At 39.5% G+C, this 16176-nt stretch overlaps 2 protein-coding genes across 2 annotated transcripts in view; one reads left to right on the top strand and one right to left on the bottom strand.

Annotated features, from left to right (window-relative positions):
- Positions 1-198, bottom strand: part of ibtk (inhibitor of Bruton agammaglobulinemia tyrosine kinase) — a 35684-nt gene extending 35486 nt beyond the window's left edge. The window contains exon 1 of the mRNA XM_041793095.1: positions 59-198. The gene's annotated coding sequence lies outside the window, so the exon portion shown is untranslated. The remainder of the gene's footprint in view (positions 1-58) is intronic.
- Positions 199-2586: 2388 nt separating this feature from the next.
- Positions 2587-5750, top strand: tpbgb (trophoblast glycoprotein b). The gene has a single exon (XM_041792627.1). The coding sequence runs from the start codon at positions 3011-3013 to the stop codon at positions 4148-4150; it is 1140 nt and encodes a 379-aa protein (XP_041648561.1). The 5' UTR covers positions 2587-3010; the 3' UTR covers positions 4151-5750.
- The last annotated feature ends 10426 nt before the right edge of the window (positions 5751-16176 follow it).

The following is a 16176-nucleotide window of genomic DNA, read 5'->3' as shown; positions in this document are numbered from 1 at the left end:
TGACACATCATCGATAGCTGACGTTGGGCTGGACTATTGATGTAGTTTCGTTTCTTACCTTCCGTTAGATAATGAAAAAAGAGGAGATGGAGAAAGTTGCATCAACGACGTACATCCACTGTGTCATAATTAACCGCTGTTTTGGTGAGGTGCAAATTTTGACAGGACTGGGCGCTTGAAGCCTTGCAGGTTATTAGGTAAAACACTTTCAAATGTTGAGACTTCTGATTGGTCAAGGCGTGTACATCCCAGCATCCTATTGGTCCAATTTTGTGGGTTAGTTGCGCTCAGAGGAGGCTGTTGCTGTACCTATGATGTCACAGGAAATTTAAGATTTTTAAATTTATCCAAAAACAGACATTATGAGGAAAAGAAACATGTTATACCATCATGATAAAATAATGTAAAAGAAAAGATTATCATCATTTTGCCAGTGTTACAACCAAGGCTGCTGTAGTTCACTAAAACTAACTAAATAACAAAAACGTTAAAATAAATAAATAAAAACAAAATGATAATAATAATTTAAAAAAAAAACTGTAATGGGGCGTTTTAAAATGGACCAAAATGAAATAAAATGAGGGATAAAAATGTCCTTAGTTTTAGTCTTTGACAAAAAACATGCTGACTGACACCCAAGCCTACAGTGTTAAAAGGCCTAAGTTTGTTTAAGACTTGACAAAGTGCTGATTTTAGGTCTTGAGGTGTACTCAAACATCAAATTTGAATAAATATATTGAGGAGTGAAGGGAGTGAAGAGTAGCCTATATAATCTTTTTTTTAATTGAGCGATGTCTACTTTTTTTTGGCCTTTTTGGGTTTTGCCCCTGACAAGTGTCTTATATTAGTAAAAAGCTAATATCACAACTAATGAAAACTAATCCAGAACCACATCTGGCCCCGAGGAGATTGATAAAATTCAGAAAATGTGTTGAGGAAAAATATGCATAGTTGTATTTAGGCTATCTTTTCTTTATTTTCTTTTTAATCCCTACAGATATTAAAGCAACCCCAAAACAGGTGTTTTTGTTGATACGAAGCATGACAAGCACATACTTATCAGTCCATTCTTGATTAAAGCTGTTGTTTTTGCATCAACTTAACAATGCAGGTGCTTTAAAAGTGTACTTTTCACTGCCTGAGATCAAAACATAAGACCTGTTTCCTTCATGTGTTTGTCACATCAAACCCAGTGATGTACTACATGGCAGCCTCAGAAATATGTGGCTTAAATACCCATCGTTGGACTGAGTTCATTCCTCATCACTAAAAATAAGGTATATTTCAAAGAAAATAAACAATAGCATGTCACTTAGATGATAAAATGTTCATTCAGTTTAGTTTATTTAGGCCCCCCACAGTGACCCCTGCAATACACTATTGTTTCAAAGTTGCTGCACAGGCATGACTGAAAAATGTCTTCTGCCTCCCCCCAAAATTTCATACTGGGCTCTAGGTGGAGTATCACTTTCAGCCTTGATCCAGGTCTCATGAAATGACTGTCACACTGACCCAGGTTAAGAATAGGAAGGGGTCAAAGAAGGGTAAAGCTAGGGTTACACTGAGGTCTTCACAGGGGCTTCCAAATATGATAAATTGATGAGCATACCCTCCCCAGCCATGCATGAGTAAGTTGCTCAGCAGTATAATCCTGCATAATCCAGCAAGCAATACATCCACTGCATTGTCAGGTCAATTCTTAAAAGGATAAATACAGCGTTAAAAGATGAAAGAAATCTGACCATACCCTATGAAACAATGACAGCCACTGACAGTTTCATGGCAATCATTTTCCCAAAAGGTTAACAATGCGGTCATAATTGACTGCATCTCTTAGAAAAAAAAAGTGAAAGGGTTTCCTTACCACTTCTGACCTTTATAATACCTTTCTCCAAAAAATGATGGGTTCAGTGATGTGACTTCATCTTCAAAAGAAGGGCTGGTTGTGTTGCTTCTTTCAGTCCCTCTGTGAACTAAACGCTGAGAGAAAATGAAACAAAAGATATCTCAAACGTTTAAAGTGGTTGTGTGCCAATATAGAAAAGACAGAGAATGTCAGTGCCAGATGATCAATTGATTTGTATGGCTTATATGTTTGATATTGTCCTTATTAAATGCCATCATTAAAAGCTATTTTGAAACAAGAATGTAGTCTTAACTGTGAATGACTTAACTTATCATGGTGTTTAGGCGTAATCATCAACCAGCTGATAAACCAACATGAATACAGGCTGATTTAAAGTCATTTTACAGTGACAATGAGAGACTATACATTGCTTTGGACGTCACTAAAGCTCCTTCGCGGACCCTTAGTGGCTGCTGGACCCCCAGGCAGAGGGCATGTCATTATAAGACGCTGAGAGGCAATATCCACAATGAAAAGTTTTATATTGACGCAATGATTTATTCAAAAAAGGGATCAAAACAATTTGGGCTCATTATGACATTAAGTCAATTCAAAATCTGAATAAACCTGTATGAGTTTTCTCTTCACCTCCCCCATTCTGCTGAAAATGGTATGCTCCCACCTTCCAGTGCTGTGCACAGTGCTGCTCTGTTTAGTCTCTCCCTCCATACTCCCACCGTGAAACAAGAGCCACAAGCTGGAAGTACGTACATGGCAGCGTTGGGATTCAGACAGCGTTTTCAGCTTCCTTAATGGTTGTAAGTTGTTTTCCGTAGTTACATTATATCTCATTTTTTTGCCCGATAACTATCAAGGGACGTTTTATTCATCCTGGCGTTGAAAACAAAAGAAGAGGATTGAGTAACTTTACGAGCTCCCTTTACCGTCAAGGAAATGTAGACTTATCCCGAACCAGGATGGTTTGGGGGTAGTTATGTGGAGTCTAAGTTGGAACTGGAGCACTTTCCGAAAGGATAAAAGCGGGATACGTAGTTGAAAAAGTTTCCCTTGTTCTCCGTGATAGAACAAGGCGGTGACTCTGTTGTGTGACCGGAGAACAATCTTTACGCACAGCCTGCGCCGACAGATTTGTAAAAATCCAAGATGCGCCCGTTGAGCACGTCGTGCGGATGTAACCACGGAGAAAAGAGAGGGAGAAATCTGAATTGTGGAATGATTTGTGTACTGTTGCTCCTCTCTTTCACCCTGCACTGTCACGGCTGTCCGGACGAGTGTTTGTGCGTCTCACAAACTGTAAAATGCCAAAACCAGGACTTGAACGCCATTCCGCATTCTTTACCGAACAACACCAAAATCCTATTCGTCACAGGGAACCACATTTCCGGTGTTAGTGTGGACTCCTTTCCAACACGCCTGGAATTGTTAACAGATCTCTATCTGAGTGGGAATGAGATAGAGTACGTAGATGCTAAGGCATTTGACAACTTGCCAAACCTCGTGCGGCTAGATCTGAGCAACAACAATCTCCAGAATTTCAATGACAGTGCTTTTCCCAGTGATAATAAACTGCATGTCTTGAACTTCAGTACTTCTATTCAGAATCATACCTTTATGGATGCAGTTCTAAGCTTCCTACAGAGGGGAAACCTCCATCAGCTGACTACTCTGGACTTGTCAAACAACGACCTTGTGATCCTCCCAGATGACATTTTCTCTAGCCTCTCTCACCTGGTCACTCTCAGCCTGCAGAACAGTTCCATGATCTCCATTCCAAACGGAACCCTGAAGGTGCCTTCACTGCGTGACCTTGACCTGAGGGACAACAGCCTGAGGGACCTGCCTACCACCATCCTGGCACAGTTCAACACCAAGCCTGGACTCCGCATCCGGTTGGCGGGAAACCCCTGGCGGTGCGACTGCTTGATCGAGGACATGCTGTTCTGGCTGAAAAACACCACCCAGATCATCGACAGGCAGGACCTGACATGTGCAGACCCCGAGGCCCTGAGGCGGCGGGCACTCCTGCATTTAGAGGTGACACAGCTGAAGTGTTCAGGTGACATGGAAAGTGTGCTGGAGACTTCTTATGTTTTTCTGGGGCTAGTTCTGGCCCTAATCGGTGTCATATTCCTGCTTGTGCTCTACCTGAACAGAAAAGGTATCAAGCGGTGGATGTATAACATTCGGGATGCTTGTAGGGACCACATGGAGGGGTACCATTACAGGTACGAGATAAACTCTGACCCACGTTTGGCCAACCTGAGCATCAATTCAGACGTGTGAGCGAGGGCAGGACAGTGTCATGGACCTCACAGTGAGATATTTAATGACTTGTACTGTTAAGAGTTGCATGAAAGTCTTCCTCCCCTGCCCCCTTTTGCTCTTTGATGCTGTACAGATTTGACATCTGTCATGGCTTCTTATTGTCCCCGCTCACAACCTCCATTCAACCACTGCCGCATGTCTTATAAAAGTACCTGGCAGCTGTGTGTCAACTGCCTGTCTTCCGTGTTGCACTGCATGGACAATGAATTCTGGTAAAGGGTTCTTTTGGAGCGCTGAAGAGCGATATGTTCTATTTTTACTTTCCTAAAGGATAAACGGTTGGAGTACAGTGACTTTGTGAAAGAATACCTGTAAAAGCGCACACAGCTGCTCATTGCATCCTTGTCATTATGCCTCTGCTGAAGAGAAATGCTGTACTGCTTGAGTATGAGTTTGTTCTTTTTGATATGTGAATTTGTGATATAAAGTATGCCCCCTTTTGAATGATTATAGTGCACATTGCATAGTTTTTTGGATTATTAGATGGGTGTAACTGCTCTTTTTTTCTGTGAAGATATTCAGCTAAATAAAAGCCTCTGAATTGCTGGTATCAGTCATGACTGAGGACCTTTAATTTTATGTGTAAGGAATTTATGCCACAGGCTTTGATGGAGGAGACAGTCATTCCTGAGGCAGATGGCACGAGCTACAAGAGAATCAGTAAATCAAAAAAATGCATGATGCATCTACACTCCAGTAATATACAGTCAGGGCTAACAAGTGATTTTTTGCAGTGGGAAAAAGTCAAATTGTGAAGTTACACAGAGGACATGTCTGAATTTAAATGAGCTTCCATCAGCAGGTCTATAGGTGATGAGAGTAGCCAACAGTTATCTCCCAACCAATTTGCTTCCTGCTGTGAATCTGATAAAAAAATCCTTGGCTCTGCAGCGAATTCCCTAAAATAACGTCTCTGAGCCGCAGCCAGCGGGCTCTTTTCGCATCCAATAGTCTCCAGAACTCACCGAGAGCCTTTCAAAATACTCCAGCTGCTAAAGAAACGTAACTAATGGCGTTTCCTGGCACATGCTAATGAAGGCAAACTGAACCCCGTTACTCACTTGGGGCACACAGAGGTTTTATGGAAATGAGCTCATGCTGCTTTGCTTTCTATGTAACCCTTTTTATGGGAAGTGACATTCATAGAAAAGTGTTTTTTTCCCCATTGGTGTTTTCTTCTTATTTGGTACTTTTCATGCTGTCCGATGTAATATGGTAGATAATTAATAGTGTAGTTTTCTCTTTGAAGTGTACCATGCATGTTGCTGTCGAGCAGTCTGTATTAATGAGGGTGTTTTTATGTCTGCACACAGGAATGACTGTGAACTTCCTTGGCCTGCTGAAGAGCGCTTAGAGAGATAATAATTTCCCTCTCTCTTCATCTCTCACTATTCTCCCAAGCGCACACGCAGCATCACTAACAACTGGCCTTACATAGCCAGCAGCTACATGCCATTTGTAGTAGTACAGCATGGCTCATGCTCAGATTTCCCTCAGTGTAGCATCATGGAGTGTCGCCATGGCTTATTTATATACTTCAGTAAGAATAAACTAATTTTTGCCATCAGCAGCTGCTGTAATTCTGATCTCTGGATGTGTCTAATTATGCTCATTTGGTAGGGGAGTGCTGTGTAACACTATCTGTGTGGTCTGGTGCTCTGTCTGGTGTTAATCTGTATGTCTCCCAACAAACACAGCAGATGCTCAACTGTCTCTGAAGCCGAAGACATGCCGTCACACCTTTAATTCACTCTCCGAGCCTGGAGATGTCTTTGTTTAGGTAATAGTTGTTTCCAAGCAGAATCTAATCCTGGAGATAAGGAGGGATGGATGTAGTTTTTAATATGCTACATCAGTGGCACTTAACCTCACCCTGTTCAAGAGCCACATCGACAGAAAGTTGTATTTGCAAGAGCCACAGCTGGAAAACTTCCCTTTCTTTCTGATAACAACTTGCATTTGAGAATAGAGGACGATCTTGTTGAATTTTAGGGAACATGCTAACATGGTTTAAGTGTAATTAGGACTGGGGATCATTAAGTTGTATTGATATCGATACCCTCACTGATACCCCTTAAACTGCTGAGTATGACTAAGTATGAGAGTATGACTAACAAGAAAAGCACTCGGAGAGTGCCCTATCTCCCAATAGTAAAGAATAATTTTAAAAATTCCTGGATCCAGATGGTGATCCAGATCACTCCCAAAATCCAATCAGTTCTTCCTTATGCCATTTCTGACATTTCCTGAAAATTTCATCAAAATCCATCCATAACTTTTTGAGTTATGTTGCTAACAAATAAACAAACTAACCAACAAACCCCGCCGATCACATAACCTCCTTGGCAGAGGTAAAAATGTCAGTTACCAACCTTTTTCCTATGAGGAAGATGAGACTGAGACCAGATTAAATGGACCTTTGATGACTAAAACTCTGATTAAAAGTAAGCTTATTTTTCATCAAGAAGACTGCTGCCTTGTTCTCCTCAAATGATGCTGATCGGTCTGAACGGTTCTGTTCAGCACAAACATTGTAGCTTGGCACTTTGAAGGATGGATTTACCTGATGGCAGACATGTAGAGTCTGGCAAATCCATCTGCCTAACAAGGTTAGAAGATTATTGATAGATGTATCAATAAAAGCTCAGCCTAGGGATACATGATACTGGATTTTTGCCAAAATCTGATATCCAGATATTTCTAAAATCATTTTAGCTTATCCTGACATAAACAGAAAATTTGATGTATGCTGATACCAATAATTAAGTGTTGATAATGCCATGCTTTTGTAACTCAGACTGTTTAAGGGATATTTTAAAGGGTATCAATTTCAATACAGATTAATGTTGCCATGCCTAATTTCAGATTTTAAAGAGTATATTAAGTTGTTTGGATTTGTTTTATCAGGAATATAAAATAAAAGATGGAATCACACCCTGTTTTACATCTGTAATAGAAAAGCATGCAAAAATAATAGATGTAGGCTAGTCATAAGGACTCAGATTGGGGATACATGATATTGGATTTCTGCTGATATCTGGATGTTTCTAAACTTACTCTTGCTGATGATGATATAGAACAGATACAGAAACTTTCACATATGCTGAAACCAATAATTAACTTTCTGTCTTTGCCTGGATCTAGTGCCAAATCCTTCCTTAATGTTTGATCCACTTTGGGGTTCTTCTTTCTACAGCTGAAGGTCAGAAGAGCTACAGATGCTTGTGTTCTGACAAATTTACCCTATGCGGAGAAATACCATGGATTTTAAACTTCAGTCAAAAATAAATTACATTTTAGTCTTGTTTGAGTCTCCTTAATGAAAACTAAACTTACTTTTTTGGCAGAGTTTTGGTCCTCAAAGATCCATTTTATTCCATCTCAGTCTCTTCTTCCTCGTGGAAAAAAGTAGTAAACTAAGACTGTTAGTGATACTTTTAGTTGACAAAATTATCACTGGTCATACATCCCTAATTCACTCGATTTAAAGGGTATTGATAAGGGTACCAATTTCAATACAATTTAAAGATTCCCGATCCCTAACTGCACCATAAACCATGCTTAAACCTCCTGAGACCTGAGCTTTTGTTTGGAATGCATTTTTATTTTCTCCCACTAATTTGGCATAATTAGGACCTCATAAGTTTCAAAGCTCACTGTGAAAAGTTCTGAAAAACATTTGTGTAAAGTTTCCTATTAAAACACCCCTAGATTTCTTTAATAATCCTCTATTTTTTCGATGAAACTTTATCACAAAGCCTAAACTTTAATAAAGATTCTCCTCAAATTCTATTTACAATCCTGAAAAATTCCCAAAGCAAATTTTCCAAAATGAACAAATATATTCCCCACGATTCCATGAAAAATTATGGAAAATTCCCCCAAATATGCCAACAAATTCCCTGAAAAAATTCCATTAAATTCTAGAAATTCCTAAAGATACCCTGCTTCCCAATTCACAATCATATTCCCAAAATTAGATAAAAAATTTCCCAAGTTTCCATAAGCATACCTAAAAATTTTAATGCAGAGTTTCCCAAAATATGTTAAAATAAGATTTCCCAAAATAAAAATAGCATTTCCTAAAGTAACACATAATGACCTGGAAAAAAAAATCCCCTAGCATCCCAAAAATTCCAGATTTTTGATACAAAAACTCAACAATTTCAGTGCAAAAACCACTTCCAATGAAGCCCTCAAAAAATGCACAACTCTCCCTAAATTTTCCATGAAAATTCTGAAAAATTCCCAAGATATAGGCTATTCCCTAAATTATCAATGAAAATTCCTAAATATTTGATAGCAAATTCTCCCATTATTTCAAATGAATAACTTAAACTTCAATGGACAGTACAGACAATTTTCTCAAAAATTCTAATAGTAGAAATTACTACTATGTTGTTAAAACAGGATGTAACGTCCTCAAATGTGCATGCAGGGTCTTAGGAGGTTAATATTCCCTAACAATTCGCAACTATTGTCCTGTACTGTCATATCAAAGTTGCTGCCAAGACTGGCCAAGTAAATGGGTTATTAGGTAAGTGAAAGTATGATATCATTAGGATTTGTTTAATGAAACATCCAGAATACAAATTTAGGAGGGTACATCTAGATGCTTGGAGTAGAGTTTTGCCCTACCAAAAATATAAGGCAAATTACAGATCATGACATGTTTCGGATCTAAAACAGCAGAAAAGTACCATAAGTATTGATAGAGGCACCCATAAGTACTCAGTAACGGATGCAAAATAGCAGATATCTGATATCTGGGTATTTCTAAACTCATTTTAGCTGATACTGATAAAGAAACTTTCATTTATGGCTAAACCAGTGACTAACTCTCTGAGCTACATCATACTGATGTTATCATGCAGTGTTTAGTTTGACAGACATTTAACTGGTCTTTAGAAAGTCGTTAGATGTTAATTCTTGACTTTTTGTCAAAACTTTGTTCTCTTTGCCTGAATCTGGTGCCCAATCATACTAGTGTGTTATACCCACTTTGCCAAACCTGGGATCCCTGCTTCCCTCAGCTAAAGAGTAGAGGAGCTACAGATGTGTTTAGACAAATTTACCCACTGTGAAGGTATGTCATGGATTTTAAATGTGCTACAAAAACAAAGTTATTATTTTCATACCAGATTCAGGCCACTTTTATATGTCGTCCTTAATCAGTAACATATCTGTTTTTTTTTTGGAATTTGACCGCAGTCTGAACATCCAAAAATCAGATCTAAGCAAAAAGACTCAATGCTCAATTCTGATCTTTTGCTCAGATCTGATTTTTTGCTTGGGGGTTCACACTCAGCTGAATTCAAAATGCTCCGATACATATCTGATTTAGAATCACATATGAAAGTGGCCTGTATCCAATATGAAAATGCCAGAGTCAGTGTGAATTGCACTGTTTACACTGTCAGAAAAAAAGACAGATTTGAGTCACATATGAACAAAAAAATATCAGATTAGGGTCACTTTTAACTTCAGTGTGGATGCAACCTAATAGTTTCTCTCCAAAATCTGATTTTCCAGTTTGCTGGATGATTCATTAAAAAAAATATATATTTTATTAACATTTGCCTAATAGTCATTTTACAGAGCCATCCTTGAACGTGTCATAATTTAACCTTTTGTAATCTCATTTAGTTTGCTAGATAGCTTTTATCCTTTTAATTTTACCATTGATTTTTTTTCTTTTTTAACCATCAGGCCTTTATTTTACAAGCATTTCTTATAAGACCCACAGCCATGAAAGAAGAGCTGCATGTAGCTCAGGAGAGTATCCCTGTGCTACATGCTATAATTTTCATGTTCTTCTGGGTGTGTTTCCAGGCTTCTATTCTGATGATCACACCTACATTTTTTGGCTCTCTGACATCCTTCCTGAATGTGATTTTGCAGATTGATTTCAGCGGCTCTAACAATTCCAAGCCTGATGGCTGTTAGTTAACACAAGCTTGTTTCCTCACTCTGGCTTTATAATTGTTGCAGGTTCATTTTGAAAATGGATGGTCTCACTTCACACGTAATTCCCCAAAGTGAGGCTTCTGTACCTCTTTGTCCCAGGAGGGCCACACAGGTGCAGGCTGCTTACAACCTAATGTTTCCACAGAGACTGCCTGTGAGTATTCCTCCTCCTCCTCACACACTCTGCAGATTCATATTAACGAGTGATTTTGCCCAGCCACGCCTCGAGCTACGCTTGGCGGAGCAGGTGTAATTACAGCGAGGAAACAAAAAAAGAAAAAGCCAGTGAGGGAGTGAATGGTTGAAAGGGAGTAAGAATAAAACAGATGAGTATGGAGAGAGCTCTCTGTTCTATTAGCACGGTGACACCTTCTCTGGCTGGCTCAGTGGCCCCTTTGTGCTTGTTAACATGAGTCTCCAAACAGCTTCGATGTCTAAATAGCCAGCCATTGACTTATGGTGTCAGCTGAGATCCAGAGAGGCAGCAGCATGGCTCGGGCTGCTCCCTGGACTCTCTCAGTTATCTGTTAGAGCCGTCGCCTGAAGCTTATTTACAGACAAGAGCAGGACTATCAGAGGCTCGACTATTAAGTGATACAGACATTTGTTTTTCCTGGCTATACTTTTAAATCCTTACGTGACTCAAATCTTAGAGGTATCCTTAGTCTGTGATCAGTACAAAATTGCATTTCAAATTCCGTACGTAGCTAACAGGAGGCAGGAACAGCCGAAAGTGTGAGGCCAATCAGGTGGGTATCTTGCAGAGCAAAATGTTGTCCTTGGTCCCTTTGCCCAAGGAAATACCGAACAAACAAAAAAGGCCCTTCAACTCTGGGAGATCCTCTCTTATAACACATTTTAGAAACCTCCTTTTATCTCAGGCTAGATTGCAATCACTGTCCATCCAGCAGAGCGAGGTTGCAGCCAATTTTGCTACAATCTTTCATGTAATCTGTAGCTTTTAGCTTAGCACGAGAGACTTTTGTTCACCGTCTGTAGCCTTCCAGGCAATTGGTGAACAAGGCCTGGGGGAGAAGTGCTGTCGTCAAATTGAGAACTAGGGTCTCATCCTTTTCTGCCTCCCATATTGCACAAGCCTTAGGGAGAGATACAGAAAGATCATAATATTTAAAGAATAATGCAGTGGCCATTTGCTCTTGTCAGTTAAGATGGTGTAAAATTCAAAGTCATACTGGCCACAATAGCATGGAGAGATCTGATCTGGGATCAAAAATGTTAATGTCAAGGGGAAAAAAACTGTTTATTTTGTGTTTAACAAATTCTCTTGCAAATCTGAAAGCTGACTATTTCATAACGGGGCATCAAAGGCAGTTCCATTTCAAAGGCTCCATGAAATGCATCCTCCTTCCATGTCCAACAATATGTAAAGTCATAAAGTATCCATCCAGTGCTGCAGATGCAGATATTTAGTTTGGTGGCTCATTCATGGAGATTTAGAAGTGTGGTTTGGTCACCATTGATCTGTATTTCTGGATGAGTTGTTTGACAATTATAGTCAGGGTATTGTCTATGAGCTGGTTCTGCTGCAGCTTTTGAGGCTGCAAAGTGACAAGTGTGGGGCTTAGAAATAAAAGGGTAAGGGTAAGCTGACACAGATGTGAGTTCCTCCATATGCCAGATCATGGCATTTCTGATCAGCCTGAGCGGTCTGTCTAAGCTGTGAAGGCTGGGTCCTTCTGCAGCCAACAAAATAATAAACACTGGTTGTGTTATCAGATGCCAAAATTCAGTACTATCAAAATAAAAGCATAAGAAATACTCCAACATCCTTGAATGCACAGAATATATATTCTGCCACCAGGGGGCTCTCAATCAAAAAAATAACACAATCTGACTAGTGAAGATCAGCCTTACTCATCTCCTCTAATGGCTGCTGTTTACTTCTTGTTTTGAGTTGAGGATTCTGCTCATTTAAAGCGGCACTCTGTACAGTGTATTTACTACACAGTTAACTGATGTTATGATTTCATTCATGAACCGCAAGTGAGGTAGAAAAGCTGTTAATAGTTGCCTTCCTGGTTTGTGCTGTGAGTTTCTTGCGATCGCTTGCAGCATGAATTAGGAAGGGCACTTTTAACAGCTTTTCCCCCCTATCATGAGAAATTCATCAATGAGACCAAAACATAGGTTTACTGTTAAATAAATCCATCATTTAAGGTGCACTTTTTAATGAACAGATTCCTCAATACAAACAATAAGTAAGCCATAGAGTCTGTCTTGCTGAGCAGAGGACCTGGTTTCTACTTGGCTTTTTTCAAAACTTTTTTAAAAATGTAAACCCCTTTTCTCTAAACAGAATTACTCTTTTTTTGGTAATGTTTATGGTTTGAAAAGGCTCATTGACTAAACCATTTGGAAAGTAATGCCAGACTTAGAGCCATGTTGTACACAAATGTCAGGTTGTCAGAGAATAAAGTAGAAGGAACTGAAATAACTTAAAGCGAATCACGACTAAAGACTGCAAATTAGCCACGGCTAGAAGTCCTGTATATACTGCATTGGTTCCCCTGTAATTAAATGCATTAATGCCTATCAAGCAGTCAATCAATCTGTATAGCGTCATTTCATAGCTGAAATGACAGCATCTCAAGACGCTTTACAGAGAGGGCAGGTCTCGACTGCACCCTTCTGGCGTTGCCTATTAAAGTAGACCAGTGTTTATCATTAATATTATAATAAAGACTTTAACTTGATTACACTAGCAGTATTTAGCCTTGTTACAGTGGCAGCATCAACCTTCCCTTACTATAGGGCAAGACTGTCAAGCAGACCATTTTGACACCCCTCTGCTGAAGCCACACTGGGGTTGGAAAGGACTAGAAGAAGGGGTAGGGTATAATTATAGTATTAACAACAAATTACTACTATTACTATTACTACTATTATTATTATAATCATTAATTAAAGAATGTCATAGTTAGAGTTAGGTGCTTCCACAATAGCATGGCCTATGTATTGACCCTGACAAATAAAGCGATGAATAGATAAATAAATGCAAAAAGAGACAAGATAGATGAAAAAAAAGGTTAAGTGGCAAAAAATTGCAGAAAGTGGTGAAAACGGTAACAGTGTGGCAAAAATGGGTTAAGACAGGCAAAAAATGGTTAAGAGCGGTTGAAAGTGGTAAAAATGGGTTACAGAGGCCAAAATAGGCAAAATCCTGCAAAAATTTGTGAAAAGGGGTTAAAAATGAACACAAAGGTAAATAAATGTATCCCTTTTTCAAATAATAATGGGAAATCATTCTAAAGTAATCCAACAATATACAAGATCTAAAGCAAACAGAACTCCTAATCTTCTTAAAAGCTCTACTTCTGTGATTCTACTTGTAAAGATTATGTCAAGAACTTAGGCGTGAAACAGCTGCACATCATTTAAAGCTCAAAATAAGTTTTAGAAAAAGAGCGAAGAAAATGCAAACAGGACCACTTTTTCAGGAAAAAGAATCCCCCTTCACTTTTCTGGGTACTGGCCTGTTTAACTGCACACTTTAGCACTGATTACAACTGAACCTTGAAAAAGAATTTTTTTTTTTTGCTGTGCTAAAAAGGGATCACTTATCCCAATCAGGCAGAATGACTCAGATGAATAATCACTGGTTTTGTTTTAATTCTAAGCAAAAAATAATCACCCTCTTACTCTGAAAACAACTGGTCCTTGAAGCCAAATGATCAGTCCAACCTTGGCCTCTGTCAAATTAAACTGCACACATAATATTCCCTGCTAACAGTCGTGTTTTTAAACCTCCTTTAATATGCCAGTGCACTTTCCCAGTGTGGAGAGACAGACTGGCAGGTTATCAGATTGCCAGAGTGCCATAATTACATTCAACACACAGCACTGGTCTGCTGCTCTACAACACCTGGCACGCTGCCCCAGCCACTGACCTTTCTTTAGCACAAAAAAAACAACAGCCATGTAAATGGCAGTCACACAGTGCATGCTTTGTAGACTGAAAAATGGGGATTTTTTATAAACAATACTATAAATTCCCCGAGTCTCTCTGGAAAACAGGATTCTGCTGAAGACCTGGACTACTTGTCATAAATACCCTTAACCATCACCTCTGCAACCTCTCTCTGCATGAGATGCCTCCGCTTCTCCTAATGTGGATTTATGACACCACACATGGGCGTATTTGTAAAAGCCTGCCTCCTGTTGAGCCATGTCGGCCTTAATGAACGAGCAGCCTCCTAAACGAAGACGGATCTGAGCTGACAGCGCTGTGGCCTCTCGGAGCGAACTCGGCATCTGCCACACGTGCTTGAGGGGTAGAAGTGAGGGAGTGCAGGGATAGGGCGAAACCAGGAGGCCAGTACAGCTCAAGATGTCTGGCGGCTTCGCCTGCTGATAATGTACAAAGATGGAGCCCAATGAGGAACATGTAAAATGTCAAAATGCATCCCAGGAATGACCTTTATTGGTAGAATTGTGGGCGCTGAGACCAGGTACGATCCCATGTTTGTTTTTAGAGAATGATGAGTTACTGTATGATAGTTGAGGATAAATGTTAATAACATACTGACCTTTCCTGGGTGACCTTTAGAAAAACCTTGGAGAGTAGATTTAATAATTTCACAAAGATGATGTTTTGTGTCCTCTGACTTCTCTCTGAAGAGAAATTTCTCTCTTTAAGGACGTTTTTTGATTATAAAAACAAAATCTACCCAGGCTACCAGCAGTTCACATGCTTTACTTCATCTTGAATACAGTGTTGTGAAAAAGTATCTTCCTATTCCTGATCTTATACTGTTTTGAATATTTGTCACACATAAGTGTTTCAGAGCATCAAACAAATTTTAATATAAAACAAAGATAATCTGAGTGAATACAAAATGTAGTTTTTAAATGAATATTTCATTCATAAAGGGAACAAAAACATCCAAACCTTCGTGGACCTATGTGAAAAGGTAAACCTAATAACTGTTCCACCCTTTGCAGCAACAACTGCAAGCAAGTATTTGTGATTACTGGTAATGAATTTTTCACATTGCCATGACGGAATTATGGCCCACTCTTCTGTGCAGAATTGTTTTAATTCAGCCACATGGGGGGAGGGGGTTGAGCATGAACAGCCTGTTTAAGAGCATGCTAAACCACCTCAGTCGGTTCTAAGCCCAGACTTAGACTAGGTCACTCAACTTCATTTTAGTTTTTTAAGCCATTAATTGATAGACTCGCTAGTGTGTTTTTAATCACTGGCGTCAAGGTCCTGAAACAGCAAAGCAGCCCCAGACCATCACAGTACCACCAACATTTTTGACTGTTGGTATGATGTTCTTTTTATGAAATACTGTGTTAGTTCTATGCCAGATAGAAACGGGACACACACCTTCCAAGAAGTTCATCCTTTGTCTCGTCAGTCCACGAAATATTTTCCCTGAAGTCTTGGGGATCATCGGGATGTTTTTAGTCAAATGTGAGATGAGCCTTTTTTGTTCTTTTTTTGTCAGCAGTGGTCTTGGCCTTTGAGTATGCCGTTTTTTTCAGAGTCTCTCTTATTGTTGAATCATGAACACTGACCCTAACTGAGTGAACTGAGGCCTTTAGATGTTGTTCTGGGTTCTTTTGTGACCTCCTGGATGAGCCATCAATGCACTCTTGGAGTAGTTTGGCAGACTAGCCACTCCTGGGAAGGTTCATCACTGTTCCAAGTTTTCTCCATTTGTGGATAATGGCTCTCACTGTGGTTGGATGGAGTCCCAAAGCCTTAGAAATGGCTTTCTAAAACTTTCTTGATTCAACAGGTCTGGCAGTAATCAGACCTGGGTGTGGCTAGTGAAATTGAATCCATCTTTCAAAAAATGTGGTTAATTACAGTTTATTGATGAATTACCCAGAGAGGGGCAATTACTTTTTCATTTTCATTTATTAGACCACCTGTCATATTTGTCTCAGAGACCATCCAGCATCAGAGGTGCTTTAATGCGGACTCTTTCATTTTCAGTGAGCTCTCCAAGTTCACCATTTTTAACCGGAATGAGGAATTTCAAACT

This window comes from Cheilinus undulatus, linkage group 8 (assembly GCF_018320785.1).
Source record: "Cheilinus undulatus linkage group 8, ASM1832078v1, whole genome shotgun sequence".
NCBI classification, from domain to species: domain Eukaryota; kingdom Metazoa; phylum Chordata; class Actinopteri; order Labriformes; family Labridae; genus Cheilinus; species Cheilinus undulatus.
The sequence above is the reverse complement of the archived record's forward strand: the minus strand, read 5'-3'. Positions and strand labels throughout refer to the sequence as shown.

What these genes read in the sequence shown, in the direction of transcription:
- tpbgb (XM_041792627.1), top strand. Translation starts at nt 3,011, where the DNA reads ATGCGCCCGTTGAGCACGTCGTGCGGATGTAACCACGGAGAAAAGAGA.